At 38.3% G+C, this 17,005-nt stretch overlaps 1 protein-coding gene across 1 annotated transcript in view; it reads right to left on the bottom strand.

Moving 5' to 3' along the window:
* LOC115455027 (protein vav-like) overlaps nt 1-17,005 on the bottom strand; it is a 32,634-nt gene that overhangs the window by 8,034 nt on the left and 7,595 nt on the right. The window contains exons 3-15 of the mRNA XM_037444629.1: nt 16,802-16,861; nt 8,031-8,175; nt 5,687-5,857; nt 4,547-4,762; nt 4,173-4,292; nt 3,490-3,606; nt 3,121-3,297; nt 2,420-2,622; nt 2,066-2,183; nt 1,598-1,746; nt 1,248-1,403; nt 770-919; nt 276-444 (exon numbers count right to left, since the gene is read on the bottom strand). Coding sequence (XP_037300526.1) covers nt 276-444; nt 770-919; nt 1,248-1,403; nt 1,598-1,746; nt 2,066-2,183; nt 2,420-2,622; nt 3,121-3,297; nt 3,490-3,606; nt 4,173-4,292; nt 4,547-4,762; nt 5,687-5,857; nt 8,031-8,175; nt 16,802-16,861 — 1,951 coding nt within the window. The remainder of the gene's footprint in view (nt 1-275; nt 445-769; nt 920-1,247; nt 1,404-1,597; nt 1,747-2,065; nt 2,184-2,419; nt 2,623-3,120; nt 3,298-3,489; nt 3,607-4,172; nt 4,293-4,546; nt 4,763-5,686; nt 5,858-8,030; nt 8,176-16,801; nt 16,862-17,005) is intronic.

Raw genomic sequence — 17,005 nt, 5'->3', positions numbered from 1 at the left:
GATCAATACAGATTGATGAAATGTGATAAAATAACGAAGCGGTCTCTCGATATCCTTATGTTGAATATCGATAAACAATAATAAATTCAACAATATAATTAACTAAATCCAGATTCTAGTGTAGTATGTAAATCATTACGATATACTTTCTCATTAATATAAATGTTGAAATATTAAGCACACATTAACCTCTTCCAACATCCTACTAATCACACGAAGTCAGGTTCGGGTAATTGATCAGGGCAGTCATGATTTAACTGCTGAAGCCCCAGTACCTTGTCCAAACTGCGTCCTTTCCACCAGCCGCGACTGTCGCCCTCCTTGCTGAGGATGAGCACCTTGGCTCCAGGCCGCAGCGCCAGTTGCGACGACTCCAGCGGCCTGAAGTCGTGGATTACCGTCGCCACCACGCGCCGAAACGGCCAGCGGAGATTCGAATTTAATCTGAAAAAATATTATGTAATAAAAACACGTTGTTAAGGGACGTAGCCAAGACGCCTTCGTTTTATATCTTAGGCTAATAGAAAATAAAAATATGAATGGGAATGACACATCCCAATGATAAGTCTATCGCTTGACGCCATTCTTATACATTTTTCTGTTTTTTATTGGTATTGACTATTGTAGAAAGAGCTACTGCCCAAGGAGTACGATCGACTCTATGTACCAACGCCAACATCATAGTGGGTGGAAACTTCTAAATATCTAACATCATACATCGCCGGACCCGTATCTAAAAACACGAATATAGTACAGTTGTAGTATTTACCCTTCAAAGTTCTCGGAGAGGCTGATCTTCTCGTAGTAGGAGACCAGCTCGACGATGCTGCGGAAGAAGCGCGACTCCGAGAGGAAGTAGTGCGGCACCTGGTCGATCGGCTTCCGGCACACGCGCATGTGTTTCACCGTGTTGTCCGTTCTGTAGGAAAAAATAAGTAATGAGATTAAAATTAACTAAAACCAAATAACTTTCTCAAATTAAATATTTAGAGTAGATTAGTTTACGAAATACAAGCTATTGATCTTAGAATCGAAGAAGAAGATCGATAATTGAAATTCCGTATGGAATCCCCAATTCTTCTGTTTTCTACAACTCTATAGATCACATACTCAATGCTCATTAGCGGTGACGATCACTTGCGCTATGGCCTTTAAATAATATCAGCCTTAAGGTTAATTTCGCTCTGTACTATCAACCGATATACCTATTCATTTGCAGACATTGTACTTTAAAAATAGATATGTACTTGAGTGAGAGTGCGTAGTGCGTGTCGTTCGACGTCTGCCCGGGTTGCGCCGGCTGTGGGATATGCGGGTTGGGGCGCACGCGCAGCAGGAACGTGCCGTCCACGCGCCGCTCCAGCCGCGCCGTTGCTGTCTCGCGACCCATCTCGCCCACGTACCTGTACACATAGACACACGCGACACGTAAACAAAAAGAACAATAAGAAATATGATAGTGTTTGTTCTTCTTAGTAAAAAAAATTGTAGAGTTTAGCGTTTCCAAATATTTCTTATCTATATACAATCAAACTCTATTGCTCTATAGTTTTGGTCTAGGATCTATGGTTAGTAAAATGAATAGCAATGATCTAACCACATGTAGTAGTGCAGCGCGTGGTCGGGCTGGTGGCTGGGGTGGTGCGGCGGCAGGGGCGGCGCGGGGGCCAGCCCCCCTCCGCAGCGCCCCGACAGCGCGATGCACTCCTTGTGCGCGCACGCGTTACACACACTGCACAGGTAACCCTGAAACAAACGCATTCCAATATTATCTTTTAATCGAATTGTGTTTCTTCCTTATACAGTTAACTCTTAACCCGTGAGGTAGCTGAATGTTTGCCGGCAAACATTGACAGCTACGCGTGTGACGGAAAAATAACCTTATTATGTAGTATATATGTAGTATATAAGGTTATAATCCCGTGACACACGCAAATGTCATGTAGCTGTCTTGGCTCGCCGGCGATTCACGAGAGACCAAGAGTTAAAAGAAGTATTTACATTTGAATGACGAATTATCTAAAATAATATAATTGTATTAAATAATATTCAAAATATTTATAACCTGATATATTCTGCCCTTCAGGAATTTGGAACAGTGATGGCATGTCGCCGGTTTTTGGAACGTGTGTAGAACGAACTTGTGGTTCGTACTCCGACATCCTGGTGGCTCTAAGTTGTCTCTGTAAAATATCAAATAATTTTATTCATTATGCGTGTTCAAATACTACGGTAATTCTCATTGACGATTTTATAAAATGCAGATATTAATTTCAGAGACGACTTATACTGTGAATATGGGGTAAGGACTAAGCAAGGGGGTACAAAAAAGTTGTTAGTCCTAGAACTAGCTGTACATACATGTGTTGGCACTATGATTGAAGGTGATACGAGGAGCAGTAGTGAGACAGGTACTCACATGGCGTCGCGTATGGCCTTGACCCACTTGCGCTTGCAGTCGTCGGTGCGCGCGTAGAGCGTGTAGGTGGCGTCGCGCGCGCGCCGCACGAGGTAGAAGTGCGCCGCCCAGCGCGCCTCGCCGCGCAGTGCGCGCCGTCCCAGCGCCTCCTCCACGCGGTACTCCGCCAGCCGGATCACCACGCGGTACGAGTACTGGTTGTCCTGGGAATACCGCACATTCTAATTATACTCAATTTTACATTTATTATGCTGCTTAAATGCTGCCTTAGAAATTCCAGTGGCTAGCTTCGTTGCTTTAACGCCGGCTGCGGGTTCCTATGGTGAAAAATTATTAACTTTATCAGTAACCAATACTGCACAGTGCTTGCCATTGAGGACCATCTCCCATTGTTTCTCAGAAGCTCACGCGAACAGAAAGACACCCTCGGCGTCAATATCAGTATAAGTGCAACAATCCACAATGCCGTCCGCTCCGGGGGTCGCACATTGCACGTGAATAGTACTATGGGGACCTTATTAGACGCTTCTTACGACAAGCAAATGCGGCGCTGGAGTTTGAACGTTACCCTGATGAGCACTTATACAATGAATGTAATTGAGATCAAATCATCTGCTCTTTGTTTCATAATCACTACAATTTTCATAGGTACAAATCACATGTAGTTTTTCCTGTTATACACACTGTATATAAAAGCTTACCTTGACAGGTTTGCAGAAGAGCATGACCTTGTCGAAGACGAAGACGTATCTGGAGCGCACCTTCTGGTCCTCGTGCGCCTTGACCTTGAGCTCCCCGTCGAGCAGCAGGCGCCCGTACGCGGCGAGCCCCGCGCCGCCCGCGCCCAGCGTCTCGCCCTCTCCGTCTATGATGCTCTCCTGGTACACACAACCGATATTTTATCACTTTGAAGTTTGAACGCACGCAGTTTATTTTAATCTCTAAAGTAAATATTAATAAAAGGTCAGCCTTATAAATGAGAGACAATAAAGATATCCATGAGAAGTTTAAATGAAAAATTAGATAGGCTTTCTATAATTTTACTTAATAAAAGTTTTATTTTTACTAACCCGTACTTTAGCCAACAGTGCGAGAACTTCGCTATCCCTTTTCACCTCGTTGATGTACTGTGCCACGTCCACCATCGCTTCTTTTGCCCTCTCTAAACCTCTGAATTCTTCATGATTCTGTGTAATGGAAACAAACTCTTACATAATGTGCAAAAGTACAATATATATTTTTTATTATTTATTTATACATATATTATAACACCATAACAGTTGAAACTAATGCGATGTTATACAGATTTAATTTTAACAATTTATTTCAATACATTTATGAGCCATTTCAGTGAATTCTGACAGGTTACAGGTTATTTGATGACGTGCAGTTCGTTTATAATAAATGACTGACCCTATGATGCAACAGTTACACCTGCCAAAAAGAATCTTAAGTTATCGTGTGCGTGTGTACGCGAAATCAATAATCGTATCAATTTCTAATATGTGTCCAATTCGGGGTATGCATATTTATTTAGAAATTAATTATATTTTTGAAATTTAAATCTATTGGTCAAATATTAAAGGTCATGATGCTTGGTTGATTTGACATACCGATGAGAATGGCTTATTCATCGGATCATGCAATGTAAAAACTTTTTTATGGGTTTTCAAACTAATTACACAATTATTAGCTTTCGCAGTTCGCCTTATATTGGTTGCACTAGATTCCTATAAAACAGTATCCGACTCACCGGTTGCGTTTCATGCACGAGCTTGTCTAACAGCAGGTGGTACTTGAGCACCCTCTGCATCGGCACCGACAGGATGTCGCGCAGCTGGATCCGACCGTCGCTGTGCTCCTTTTGACATTTCTGAAACGAAACTATATACTTGAGTACTGCCATATAGTACCTATGCATTAGCACTGAGTAGTTATGGGAATTTGTTTTTTTCTTATTTTCCACGATACGGTGCATGACGAAATTCATTAACTCAGGAAGACGAACGTAAAATAATACCAGAATCCACACAATGATTTGAAATTCTGAAGTTGTCGCTATTGCTTTTGGGGCAGACGTTGCTTAGTATAAGGCAAGCGATTTGCTTTAATGTCGTTTGTATTTACCGCCAGCTGCTTGCTGAAGGTGTTATCCCGAGCGTCCAGGGTCTTGAGCGTCTCCTGCGCATGCGTGAGGTTGGAGCAGTAGTCGCCGTACAGCAGCAGCCGCTCGCGCCACGCCAGGAACACGTCGGCCAGTCGCGGCGCGCCGCTGCCCGGCACGCACGCCTCCGTCGCAAGCTTCAGCTGACGTAATAGCCCTGAGTGGATCTCGTGCAACTCCTAGAATCACAATCCTTAATATTAATATGAAATGTCACTGATTATATTATTTTTTTTTGTATTTTTTATACTGACACAGCGTTGACTACATTTTCAATTATGTTGGCTTATCTTACTACATCAAAAAAAAATGCTTCTAATTATTTTAAAAAGAAAATGTGATATATAACGTAAAGAATACAAAAAGCCCTACGATATGTTTGTAAAGAATCGGTCACCTTATCTAATATTCTTCTAAACAAGGATTTAGTAAATTTAATAATGGTTGAAATCGATTAGACGGTTAATGATCAATTTAATTTAGCGGTTAACTTTTATCAATATTATAAAAATAATTATATAAAATGTTAGATAACTTATTGCGCGTCCGTTGTTATGCAACTTATTTACGATTACTTCGTTATTAAATTCATTTGTAAAGGTCATCACCTTTTAAATTCATACAGTTTTCCTTGTATAAAAATACATTGAAATATACGTATTTACTTATAAAGAGGAATTTGGGGAAACAGTTTACAATAAAATTAACTGTTTGTTAAATGTGATGTTTTCTTAATTATAGTACATATTCGCGGTAACAAATATACAATTTATGAATGCAATATGTAAATGATTTTTCTGCGCCTGATCTTTCTTCGGTCATTTCCGAGTGCCGTCTCACTGGACTATGAGAATGAAAAAACAGATTGCGCCTGTGTATTGCGCACACACTTGTACTCTATAATATCTCCCGCGTGCCTGGCTGATCTCCATTGAGATTGGCCGCCGTGGCAGAATATCGGCTGGGAGGGATTTATGTAGATGAAGGGATAAGAAATGGTCAGATCACAATCATAATTAAACTTGATGCACTAATTTGTTTTGTATTTTTCCATTGCTGTGAGATGTATAAAACGGTAAAAGGTATCTTAAACTATTTCTCACCTTAATACCGAAGAATATGACCTGCAGATCCTGCGGCTTGAGGTACGGCATCAGCGGCCTCATGAAATATTTAATGATTTTGCTCAAGACGTCCACATAGTTACACTCCGTGTCCACCAACTCTCTTATAACGTAGTCCCGTTTTTCTAAACTGTGCGATGATGTTGCTAGCTAGAAATAATAATTACACGTTAGATTTTTTTTATTATGATACAAAAGAAAGTACTTATTTGTATTTGTAATAAACTTCATTTAATAAAAAAAATGAATCATGCGGCATGTAATACCTTGGTCATGACTTTAAGGTGGTAGCTCAAGGTCCATTTTCATACATTTTGTTTCGGCTTTAATCTGGGTAACTAAACAAGTATTGGCAAGTAAAGAATTTAAATTCACGTCTAGTTAGTGATTAATTCTCGCAGTTGAAAGAAAAATGTAAAAATAATTAATAATCATGGATATTTCTGCCTTTAAAATTTCGTCATACTTTTTTATTTATGATTAAAGCCGAAACAAAATGTATGAAAATGGACCTTGAGCTACCACCTTAATCCATTTGGTTACTAAAACGACCTACTTAAGAAGTTTAGTTTATACTTTTTTTTTTCAAATACAAATATGTATTTTCCTTATAAAAAACAGATTTAATGATTTGATATTAGGTGCGTTTACCGTAAAATGTAATAACTTTATCTTTTTTTCAAAATACAACACGCGATATACAAATCAAATCATCAAAATTGGAAAAAATACGCGACCGTTTAACAATCAAATAAATATACATGCATTTCCACTATCAGGTCCACTTTAGACGAATCTCCCCTCGTCATCAAATCTTTATCATGACTTAAACGGTGGCGTCTATTTGTGCAAATCGAGCATTAAAGCCGTCAAGCGAAGCGCCGGTGAACAAATTCAGACTACTATCACATTGTATAGGTTCATACTGTCTGTCATCGTAGGTTTGACGGGACTAATTCACGGAGTGAGATGGGGATGGTATACACCCTACCCAATAAATTGCAATATTTATTGAATTGTTAATAGTTAATATAATAACATCAAACAGATATATTTACAGTGCACACCACACTTGGCAAACGTCTTACTTGGAAATTTTAATACGGCTCATATTGACTCTCTAAATAAAAATATATCGATGACAGATTATCGTAACCAGACGATGTGATGACAGACTTTACGAACCCACACTGTGCTATTTACTAGTGAACTGAAAAGCGTCGCGATTTGTGATATAAATTCACCATGAATAATGCACGCGACGTCCGAAACGACCACAACTTTTACCCGTCACTGGTGGGTTTTGATTGAGCGAAAATTTCTCGGAATCGCCCGTGGATCGCGGGCAGGCATAGCGCTGACTTTCATTGGACATTTTATGCAACAGTGGCGCACGAGTGGACTTGCAATTATGTGTTGCGGCGACATTTAATCCTATCTACATGCAAATAGAGTTCCATATTGTTATTTGCAGACTGTTCGCGCGTTACCGAAAAATTAAAAGTATTGTTTTCTTTGACTAGCGTCTGGACTATCTTCGGAACGTGGGAACAATTTTTTCTGGTACGGGAAGTCGACAATAATGCAGTACCAATATGTTAATATATAGAAAAAGACATACTATCTACTAATGCAATTCGTATGTACAAAATTAAACATAGTAACATTAAACTAACAAAGCACGGTAGTTAGTTTCAATTGAGCGGAACTACGCCGGATTTACTTCCACAACTCAAACAGCAGCTGTTGAACCATTAATTAACTGATAACGCGGTGGCTCGTTGGTCCGGCCGATAATACTTATTAATTTCATCGTTTAGAACCCATTATCCAAGCAATGAAATGATTTTTATATGACTCTCCAATAGATTAAATCTTGTGACATTCGGAGCCTTAAAAACATTACGGATAAGTTCTGCAAAGTAAATATGTGACGTAAGATTTAAAGTGCGTGACACTGGTGTAGGTATAACATTATCAGCAAGTGAAATTGTGATAACCTTTTCTTTAGAAGAAGATGGGGATAGATTAGCAATCTCATTGGCCATAAATATGACAGCAATTCTGCTTCTTTATGTCGGTTTTCTATAAAAAAGAGTCGCAGTGAGGCTAACCCATTCAATTAGATATTCTACTGTACACATATTTTGATTTCGAGACCGCTTGAATCCGTTAAAACTGTATGGGGAATGCAAGTCCATTCGGTATACCACCGTTCCCTACCATCGGAAAAACAGAAACGACTTTTATTTTTTTGAATGTATATCTCAAACCGCGACCACCAAGCAAAAATAAAGTAAAATAATAAACAATAGCATCGTACTGTGTGTAAAGTGCGCGTGTGGTTGGCAAACTCCCTGGCGGTGGTCTTGACTGCGCACAGGTCGTGGTAGATCTCCTCGTCGTGGATGCGCGCGCAGTAGCTCGCGTACTCACCGTCGCCGCCGGCCGGGGCGCTTGCGCCGCCGCTGCGCACGCACCACTACCGTTACCCACCGGCCGAGTACCGCGCGTATATCGATAGATGATACACATCAACTATGTTTTCGATAACAGATGGAGTTGTTATGGAAAAATGAAAAAGGGATATACTTGAGATCATTTATTTTTAAATCTTCCATTTTCAAAGTAAATTAATATGTGTATCATCTACGCATGAGAAATACAAGCAAGTACAAATGGGGGAAGTCACAATTACGAATAAAAAAAAGGCAAGGCAAAACAAGAGAACAATAAAAAGATACACGCGGTACACGGCTGATACATCAGAGCCGACGCGTACCGTTCACAGAACAGTACACCACGACTCACATCATGCAAGTCAAGCTAAAAAATTGGCAAAAGAAGAACTTAAAAACAAAAATACATACTAATTACAAGCTAAATACATCGCTTAGTAACTACAGTGACAATTATCTCTAGACGACGCAGTGAAGCGACAACTCTAACAGAGTACAGATTAAGGACAGGAAGTGACCGGCTCCAAAAACGGCACATCTCTCGCTGGTCGCTACGCCATTGTAATTGGGACGCTGATAACACTCACTGTCGTGTTAATTGAGAATCTTTGTTCGCCTTTTCAATTGAATTGGATTGAACTGTGAGGACTTTATGACATGTTCTATTCAGAACTTGTGTTTCGATTTAGATATAACTTGTAGTTTGAGTACGTACAAATAATCATATATGCACTACCTGACAATTCTGACGATCGTCAAAGTAAACACGTGTGCGATCCGGAGTGTCTAGTTTGAAAAATGCAATCCGTAGTTTCGGATGACGGATCCGATCCGTTCATTACAATATTTCTGACATGGAATTTGTAAGATCTTATAGGGTTTCGCCACCCCTTTTTAAAAATATCAGCGGAGAAAAGTTCCACTGCTTTCTTAAAAAAAAAAAAACGGAATTGGTCCTACCACTAACGCTAAAGCTAAAGCTACAGAACGGTGATGGATCCGAAGTAATTTGGTAGTAGAGTTAAATCCGAGGTTCGTCGTCTCTTCGTTTCGGACCGACCTTTCGATGTACGTTTTTCGAAGTAGACCCTCTGGTCTTTATATTTTAATAAGCTGTATTTAACACCATATACACTGTAGTCATGTTACCGAGCAGCAAGACAAAAGTAGTTCAGAAAAACAAAACCGTTCCAAAAAGTGACAATCGCAAAAGTATACTACTTGCTATTTTCTATCAATACATGTTTTTTCAACGTCTGGGGAATGTAACGTGGGTCATTCTATTGTCCTGTAACCTTGCAGCGTCACACTGACCAGAGCCGGATCAACCTGAACTAATCTGATTACGTGGAACTCCAAATATCGTCTATATAAAACTACGATCAAAATGTATGATTCGAAACGTGAATATCCTGAGACCAATATACTATCGTGGAACACCATCCTATGATGAGACAGAAATGATTGCATAAAACTTGCGTTGCAATAATAATTTCTTGATTGAGCTTTTTTTATTAATCTTTAGGGGAGGCTGATGATGCTAAGTTTTACATTTGCCTTTGAAATTCAACTTCAACGGCTACTAATTGTAATTTGTTTTCACATAGAAAATAGAAACGTACCCTGAAATAGGTACAGTTTTGATTTGACTCAATCCGACTCTATGCGTCACTAATGTAAGCGGAACGTGTGTCATGCCATAATCCGTGAAGCGATATCAATTATCTGTACATTGGTATGCGTAAACGTTATCTAACGATAACAGTGCGTTTGGTGCACTGCGTACGCGCTTTATCTCATAAATACACCCAACAGTAACACAGGGTCAACCCCGCACTAATAGTGGCGAAAGGTGAAAACCGAAAGGGAACCTGACACGACATATAGATAGGTACTAATTCGCATAGATGTGGTCTTCAAATCGTTCTGATAATTAGATTCTACATAAAGCGAAGCCGAGATTAATCGGATTATTTGGACCCTACGCCACTACTAACAGCATTACTTCGTGAGTATGAACTTTGAGATATTGAGATTCCGCAACACCACAGCACGGGATCCAATCTTACGCCTTTTAATTCACAGCTACCAAGCATGAAAGAAAGCTACGTCAAGTAAGGTTTCTTATTTTTCGTTTAGTAGTTACTGTAGAATTACCAAACAAGTCCAGTAACTCATGAACAAAACAATGCGTTTTAACTAGCAGTATAACAGCCTACGTTCCCAACCTAATACAAGTGGAGCCGTTATTGCATACCCAATGTTGTTAACCCATTTACAGAAATAGTTTAATACATTAATCAACTAAACACTCAGCAATCCAATTTCACGATGTCCCCGAACTTATATTGTGTAATGTGTCAAAGACACTCTACATTAGCCTTCTAAAAAACCGTACATAATTTTCCTATTACTTTCAGTATTTCATTTCTATAAATGATGGCGCATTCTTACTCAATATAAGTATAAACAAAACCGCACCAAGTGTTCGCGTTTCGACACAACGGAACTGGGACTCACACGAGAAGTAGGTTTGGCTGTGACCCAAAAATCTCGCGCACCCACCACGCGACTTTAACATTTCAATGGCGTAGTGGCAATATTCGGACCCCGGATGTCGTATTAAGGAAGTCGTTAATCTTTTTAGTTTCGAGAGAGAAGCGTTTCATCCGATTCAAAGTTAACGCAGTTTTAAACTTTAAGTGAAATTTGCAAATGCTCTTAAAAGTTTGTAATTCGTCATGTTATGTGGCCTAAGATATGTAGAGTTTCATGAATCCTGATATATGGGATTGCTTTGAGATGACTTCTGTAGATTGATGAGATATACCCTAGTTAAATTGAAAACTATTATATTTATTGATAGTTAGTAGTTACCTAATAATAGATGGCGCTGTACTTATACAGTACATAAACAATAACATTTAATGTACACAATATAAATTATACGTAGTTCTATAAATCATGATAAAGAAAACACAATAGAAATTATCAAACCGGATCTCCGGATGCCGGAAAAGCGGAAACAATGACGTCCGTAAACAAATTAGCAATTTCCTAGAAGCGATACTTTACGCTTATCGGCATATTATCAGTGGGTCGGGCGAGGAATAGCATCTTAACAGGCGAATCGCTCGTATATTACGTCATTTTGAGACCGTTTACATAGTTTAGAGCAGTGGTTCTCAAACTTTTTAAATGACGGAACCCTTTTGGGAAGCAAAATACTTGATGGAACCCTACAATAAAACAATTGTTTTTATACGCGCGCTCACAAGTATACTACCCGCTCGTTTTAATTTTGCCGCTGGCGATAGGTATGATGTTCGAAAAGTAGCGTCAGCAAAACATAATATAATATAAAACATAATATAAAATATTTTTTATTTAATTGTAACAATAAAAATTGTGTACGTGCATATTTGGGTAAAACTATGACACATTATAAGTTTTGTTGTCACGTGGGGGAGGGTACGCGCATTCCACAGACCGGCAAACTTAGAGCGACCGGGTTGTACAAGTATAAAATTGTTGATACCAAACTTATGAGATATTGTACCAGCTATTGTAACACATGTTTCTACAAATACAAATAAATAAATAAATAACGTTCATAGCGTTTTGTCTCCGCCCGGCCGCGGAGCGACCAGAGAGGTGTTTTGATTTTTTTTTCTAAATTCTTGCGGAACCCCGACAGAGGTATCACGGAACCCTAGGGTTCCGCGGAACACACTTAGAGTATAGCTGGTTTAGAGTATACAATAAGATCCCTATTTCCTTGGCATTAGATTATTTTTTTTTATACGGGCGCGGAAGTGACGCAAAATGATGGTAAGTGTAGTGGGTTTTAATAAAATGTCGACTGACGAGAGGTGATTACCCTTCGGCAGTCGACATAATTATGCCGGCCTTTTGAAATCGGATATACATAGGCTGATCCCAGAACACGACACACTTAGTCCTCAGACTGCTATAAAATACATAGCGTTCAAATTCTGTTAAAACCTTATTTGGTAAAATTTATACCTTTTCCAAAAACAGCCCTTCCAAAGTATATAACTAAAATTAGATTTAATGGAAAGTGCCTGGTCGGCACTAAAACTCCGAGAACTTGCGCTAAATGTCAGAGTTTAAAGTGGGTTGTGGAAATTGGAATAAACTTAATTCTCTAGGCATTTCAAGTTTATTTTGGATCTTAAATAAGTAGAATTTAATTATGAATAGTGCTTATAGTCATTCATAAAGTTTTATTAAGAATAATGTTGAATAAAGCGTGTATTATGCTAGCGTGGGAGTACGAAATGCCTGGCTCTTCTGTATTGTATGGGATAATCGTGAGTTACAACAGAACAAATCACTATAGGGCTAATTAGTGATTAAGTCTTAATCTTTATCGTACTGTTTATTTTACAGCATAATAAGAATGATTTTGTATTGGACTCTTGTATTGCAATTATATTTATGTCTAAAAGATATTGTATTATTAAAACTTGTGCGTCGTTATTCATAGTTCCTAATGAATGAGGAGCTGAAGAAATCCCTCGACTTACTAAGCCCCGGCGGCGATAGCCTAGTTGGTTGTGAAACAGACTGCCGAGACAAATGTCGGCAGGTTCAAATCTCAAAGGCACACACACCTCTGACTTTTCTAGAAAATTATGTGTGTATTCTTTGTGAATTATCGCTTGCTTAAACTGTGAAAGAAAACATAGTGAGAGAACTTGCATTCTTGAGAACTTCTCTATAGGAATTTCGAGGATGTGTGAAGTCTACCAATCTGCACTAGGAGAGCATGGTGGACTAAGGCCTAATACCTCTCAGTAGTAGAGGAGGCCACCCAACAGTGGGACAGTATATAATACAGGGCTGATTATATTATATTATTATATACAAAGCCCCGCGACTGCTCGTCGCGCAACCTACCACCCATTACTTTCTGATACAATTAAGTCTTGGTATAAGAATTACGTACATTTGGTGCATTAATATTTCTAAAAATACTATCTTGATTTATCGCTTATCTTCATTTCTCGGAAAGCCAGATACCAGAAATGACGCAGTCCGCAGATAAATTAATCTCCTGATACTACTTTACGTAATATAATTTGGCTTAGAAACTAACAATGAAGTGTGGGTGCGAAGCGAGACTCAACAAAACTCATTATGTGGGTGGCACTGAGAGCCTTTTTGCCTTTTCGTACGCGCTAACAGCAACGGCTGAACTGTGCCCTTTGATTCGTTTTGTCTCTGACATACAAGGGCGCCGCCAAGAATAATTGTAGGGAGATGCATCTGCACCTACGCACAATACTACGAGTAATAATATCATGTAGCTTTTTAACAGACTTCAAAAAAGGAGGAGGTTCTCAATTCGACTGTATGTTTGTTTTTTCAAATTCATATCGCGCGGGTATTTGAAAACGCTTCATCATAATAAAACCTCTGTGGTCTATAGTTTCCATTGTTACGGATTTATTTTTTTATTTATTTCTGGATAGGGTGTTACACTTGCACCTTATTGCATCCCCTCCCGGCGCCCATGCTGACTGACGACATATGGCTGAGTTCTCACATAAAGTAGTCCATCTAGAGTACGAAGTAATGAGACTGGCGCATTCAGCGTCATTGTTATAGTGTGATAGCGTTTATGTATCACACCCAGACCCAAAAGAAAAACATTGCCCCGACGCTATGACTACCTTACACTTTCAGCTTAGCTCATGATCCATGCTGCGGTGGTTCAGAAATTTGTTTATCATGTTACATGCATTAATCACACGATCACATCCATTTTGATACAGCAAGCCATATTTCCCTACCTTTTATGCCGTCTATATCCCGTACGTTCTATAAAACAATGCAAATATTGTTTCTCACGGCTATCTAGATGCAATTAATGCACACAGCACATCACTAATTGATTTCATGAATGGACAATTGATTGGCTCAAGTATTTCGTATCGCGACACGGCAATTTAGGAAGCGTTTTCATTGAAGCGAGAATTATATCTATTACATTGATTGAGTCAGTATCGTAACAGCATTTTAAAAGGCTACTATACAAGAACTAAATATAATGTGAAATTATTATGATAGAAAATCAAACCTGATAGGTCTACTCCCCTCCTAGACATGGGCGAAGATAGAGTAATTAAAAAAATGACTTCTGTGTACGTTCAGATTTGAAACATTTTTTCGTTTTAATGTTTTTTAATAGTGGTAGACTGCCTTAAAAATATTTTCGGTGGGCTATACGCAATTCTGGGCTTAGCAGGTGGCACGGTTCTCTCTACCCCCACTCTATATACGCCTATGCTCCTAAGGGATTATGGGATCCACGATGTTTTCCTTTACATATGTCGTGTTTCCGAGAAAATATTCAAAACATTATTATTTAGTAAACAGTTCTGTGTTCCTCAACGCCGCAGTGGAAAAACCCACATTTTATCACCGTCCACTGTTCGAAAACACAAGCTTATATTGTTTTGTTTTATCGACGTATCGATCTAAGACTGGCATTGTTTTTATCCGGCTTAATCGGTAAGCGCCATGTTGGCCTACAAACAGTGAATACATCCATACTAATGTCATAATGTAACTGTTTCTATTTGTTCTATCGACTGAACCGATTTAGATACAATTTGGTATGGATATGTATATTAATTAATGTTATGTATAGTAAATAAAATTTTACACTAAAGATGACTTTTAACCGCAAGATAAGGATGAACTAAAAAATTAAGCGGAATTTAAAAATTACTTAATTACTCAGTATTATAAGTTGCTTTTTATTCTGGAAATAGATAGTAACGTGGGAAATATTGCAAGCAAAGGCTAATACTGAATATATATAACCGTAATAATAAATAGTAACTTATACATTATACCTAAAATTCCATATTTATAGTGTACAATAAATTCAGTTTTATCTGTTCGTGACATCATTCATTAACAGTAACTGCACTTCCTCATCAATTACTGCGAATCACTTACACAGTGTGAGTACGCTCAATCATTTCAGTGCAGTCTTTATCGTTCTTATTATAATCATGTGTAGGTTCAAAATAGCAAAAGAGATAAAGTACACTCCCGTTGAGTCGTAATGAAGCCGCAAGAGATCCCATTCTTATTGTAAAATACTTGCGAATACAGTATTGAAACAATACAGCGAATAAGGCAAAGAAGACGTCTTACGAACTAATAATTGCAAATAAAATCGCATTGCAAACCATAACATAATGCATTTTATATACATCCCAACTACCACTACTCTACGGTTCTGTACAAGTAAAGGCTTGTTTACACTTGTGAAGTAGCAAGTGCAGATAAAAATATGTACGTGTGTGTTCACACGTTGATATTGAAATATATTTTTCGGCAATTTACTTTCAATTAAAAATTGACTTTTTTTAATTATCAAATATGAATTAGTTTTTATGAATATTTTAATGTTTAATTTATATTAACACGGCTTGAGCATGAGTTTCTGAATGTTTAACTTCAGATCAATGAGCATTTTCATACAGTAAATTTTATAAGTCGCACCAAAATTTCTATCCTTACTGGTCCATTTGATCTCAAACCTGCAGTTGCTACAACACGTAAACGTCAAGCCGCAATACAGTAATGAACGCTAGCCACCTCAGGCATGGCTGACGTGAACTTGACGTAGCACAGGTCCTCGTATATCTCCTCGACGCGGTCCTCGCAGGTCGCGCTCGGGATCGTGAACTGCACCCAGGGCACGTCCGCTGCGACGGGGGACTGGGCTCCCGGAGTAAACGGGCGGCTCCATCACCGCGTTTGCGCTACTACAATCGGCTGGACGTCAGTACGGTTTGACAAACAATACTGTTATGTTGAATGGAAGTCCAAAAAACCTTTAAAGATTCTCTAAATGAGATTCATGAGTCCTATAACATTAATTATCTCAAGAAGTTCATCGGTAACTATGTCGCAATTTTTTGTGGTTTTGATATAATTTGAACTGATTTTTTTATCGATTTTATCTAAATAAGCATTACAGTATAAAATCCCAAGAGTAGAGACAACAAACACGGTCTCATAAGTCATAGTCAATTTACTCTCGGAACAACAGTAAATTGGTCCCTCTTAACAGAAATAAAATTTCAAATCACCCTTTGAAAACAAAAGACAATCGTGACTCAAAGCTATCAAATAAGAGCCTTAAAAAAGGTATTTGGACTTGCACAGTGTTGTTTCTCATACCGCAAATCTTTTTACATAACTAAAAGGCTGTTTCGCCGTCATACCACATAAAACTAAGAACAAGTTTATCATCAAACCGTATTTGCGACTGAAAGTTACGCCGCTTGCTGTTTCTCACGCGATGTACAAACAATTTGCATACAGTTTACGTAAATAAATTATTTCTTACATAAAATTATTTCTATATTGCCTACATTGTGCAGCTTTTATTTTTTAATTGAGCTGTTAATTATATTCACAAAATAATATATAATTTAATAACTTAGTTTAAATAATAATTATTATAACGTTCCTTTTTTAAATTCACATTTTTAAATAATTTATATTTAAAAGTAAAACCCTTTCCAAAATAATTAAAAGTAAATAAAATTAATAGCCAACACATAAAAAAAGTCAAATTACTTACACAGCCTGCAGATCTTTGTATATGTCCTCTTCGGATTGTGTTCTATGCGCCGAAAACGGCCTGCAAAACAAACAAAACAATGTTAACCAACACTAGATCCAAGTTCTGGCCGTTAATGTCAGCCATAGATAATAGTGTTTCCAGTTTGTCCGTGTTTCAAGACGGACTCAAAATGCAGATCAATAAATATGCTTCGTATGTTTA

This window comes from Manduca sexta, chromosome 28, assembly GCF_014839805.1.
Source record: "Manduca sexta isolate Smith_Timp_Sample1 chromosome 28, JHU_Msex_v1.0, whole genome shotgun sequence".
Taxonomy (NCBI): domain Eukaryota; kingdom Metazoa; phylum Arthropoda; class Insecta; order Lepidoptera; family Sphingidae; genus Manduca; species Manduca sexta.
Note: the sequence above shows the minus strand (reverse complement) of the source record. Positions and strands in the feature narration are given on the sequence as shown.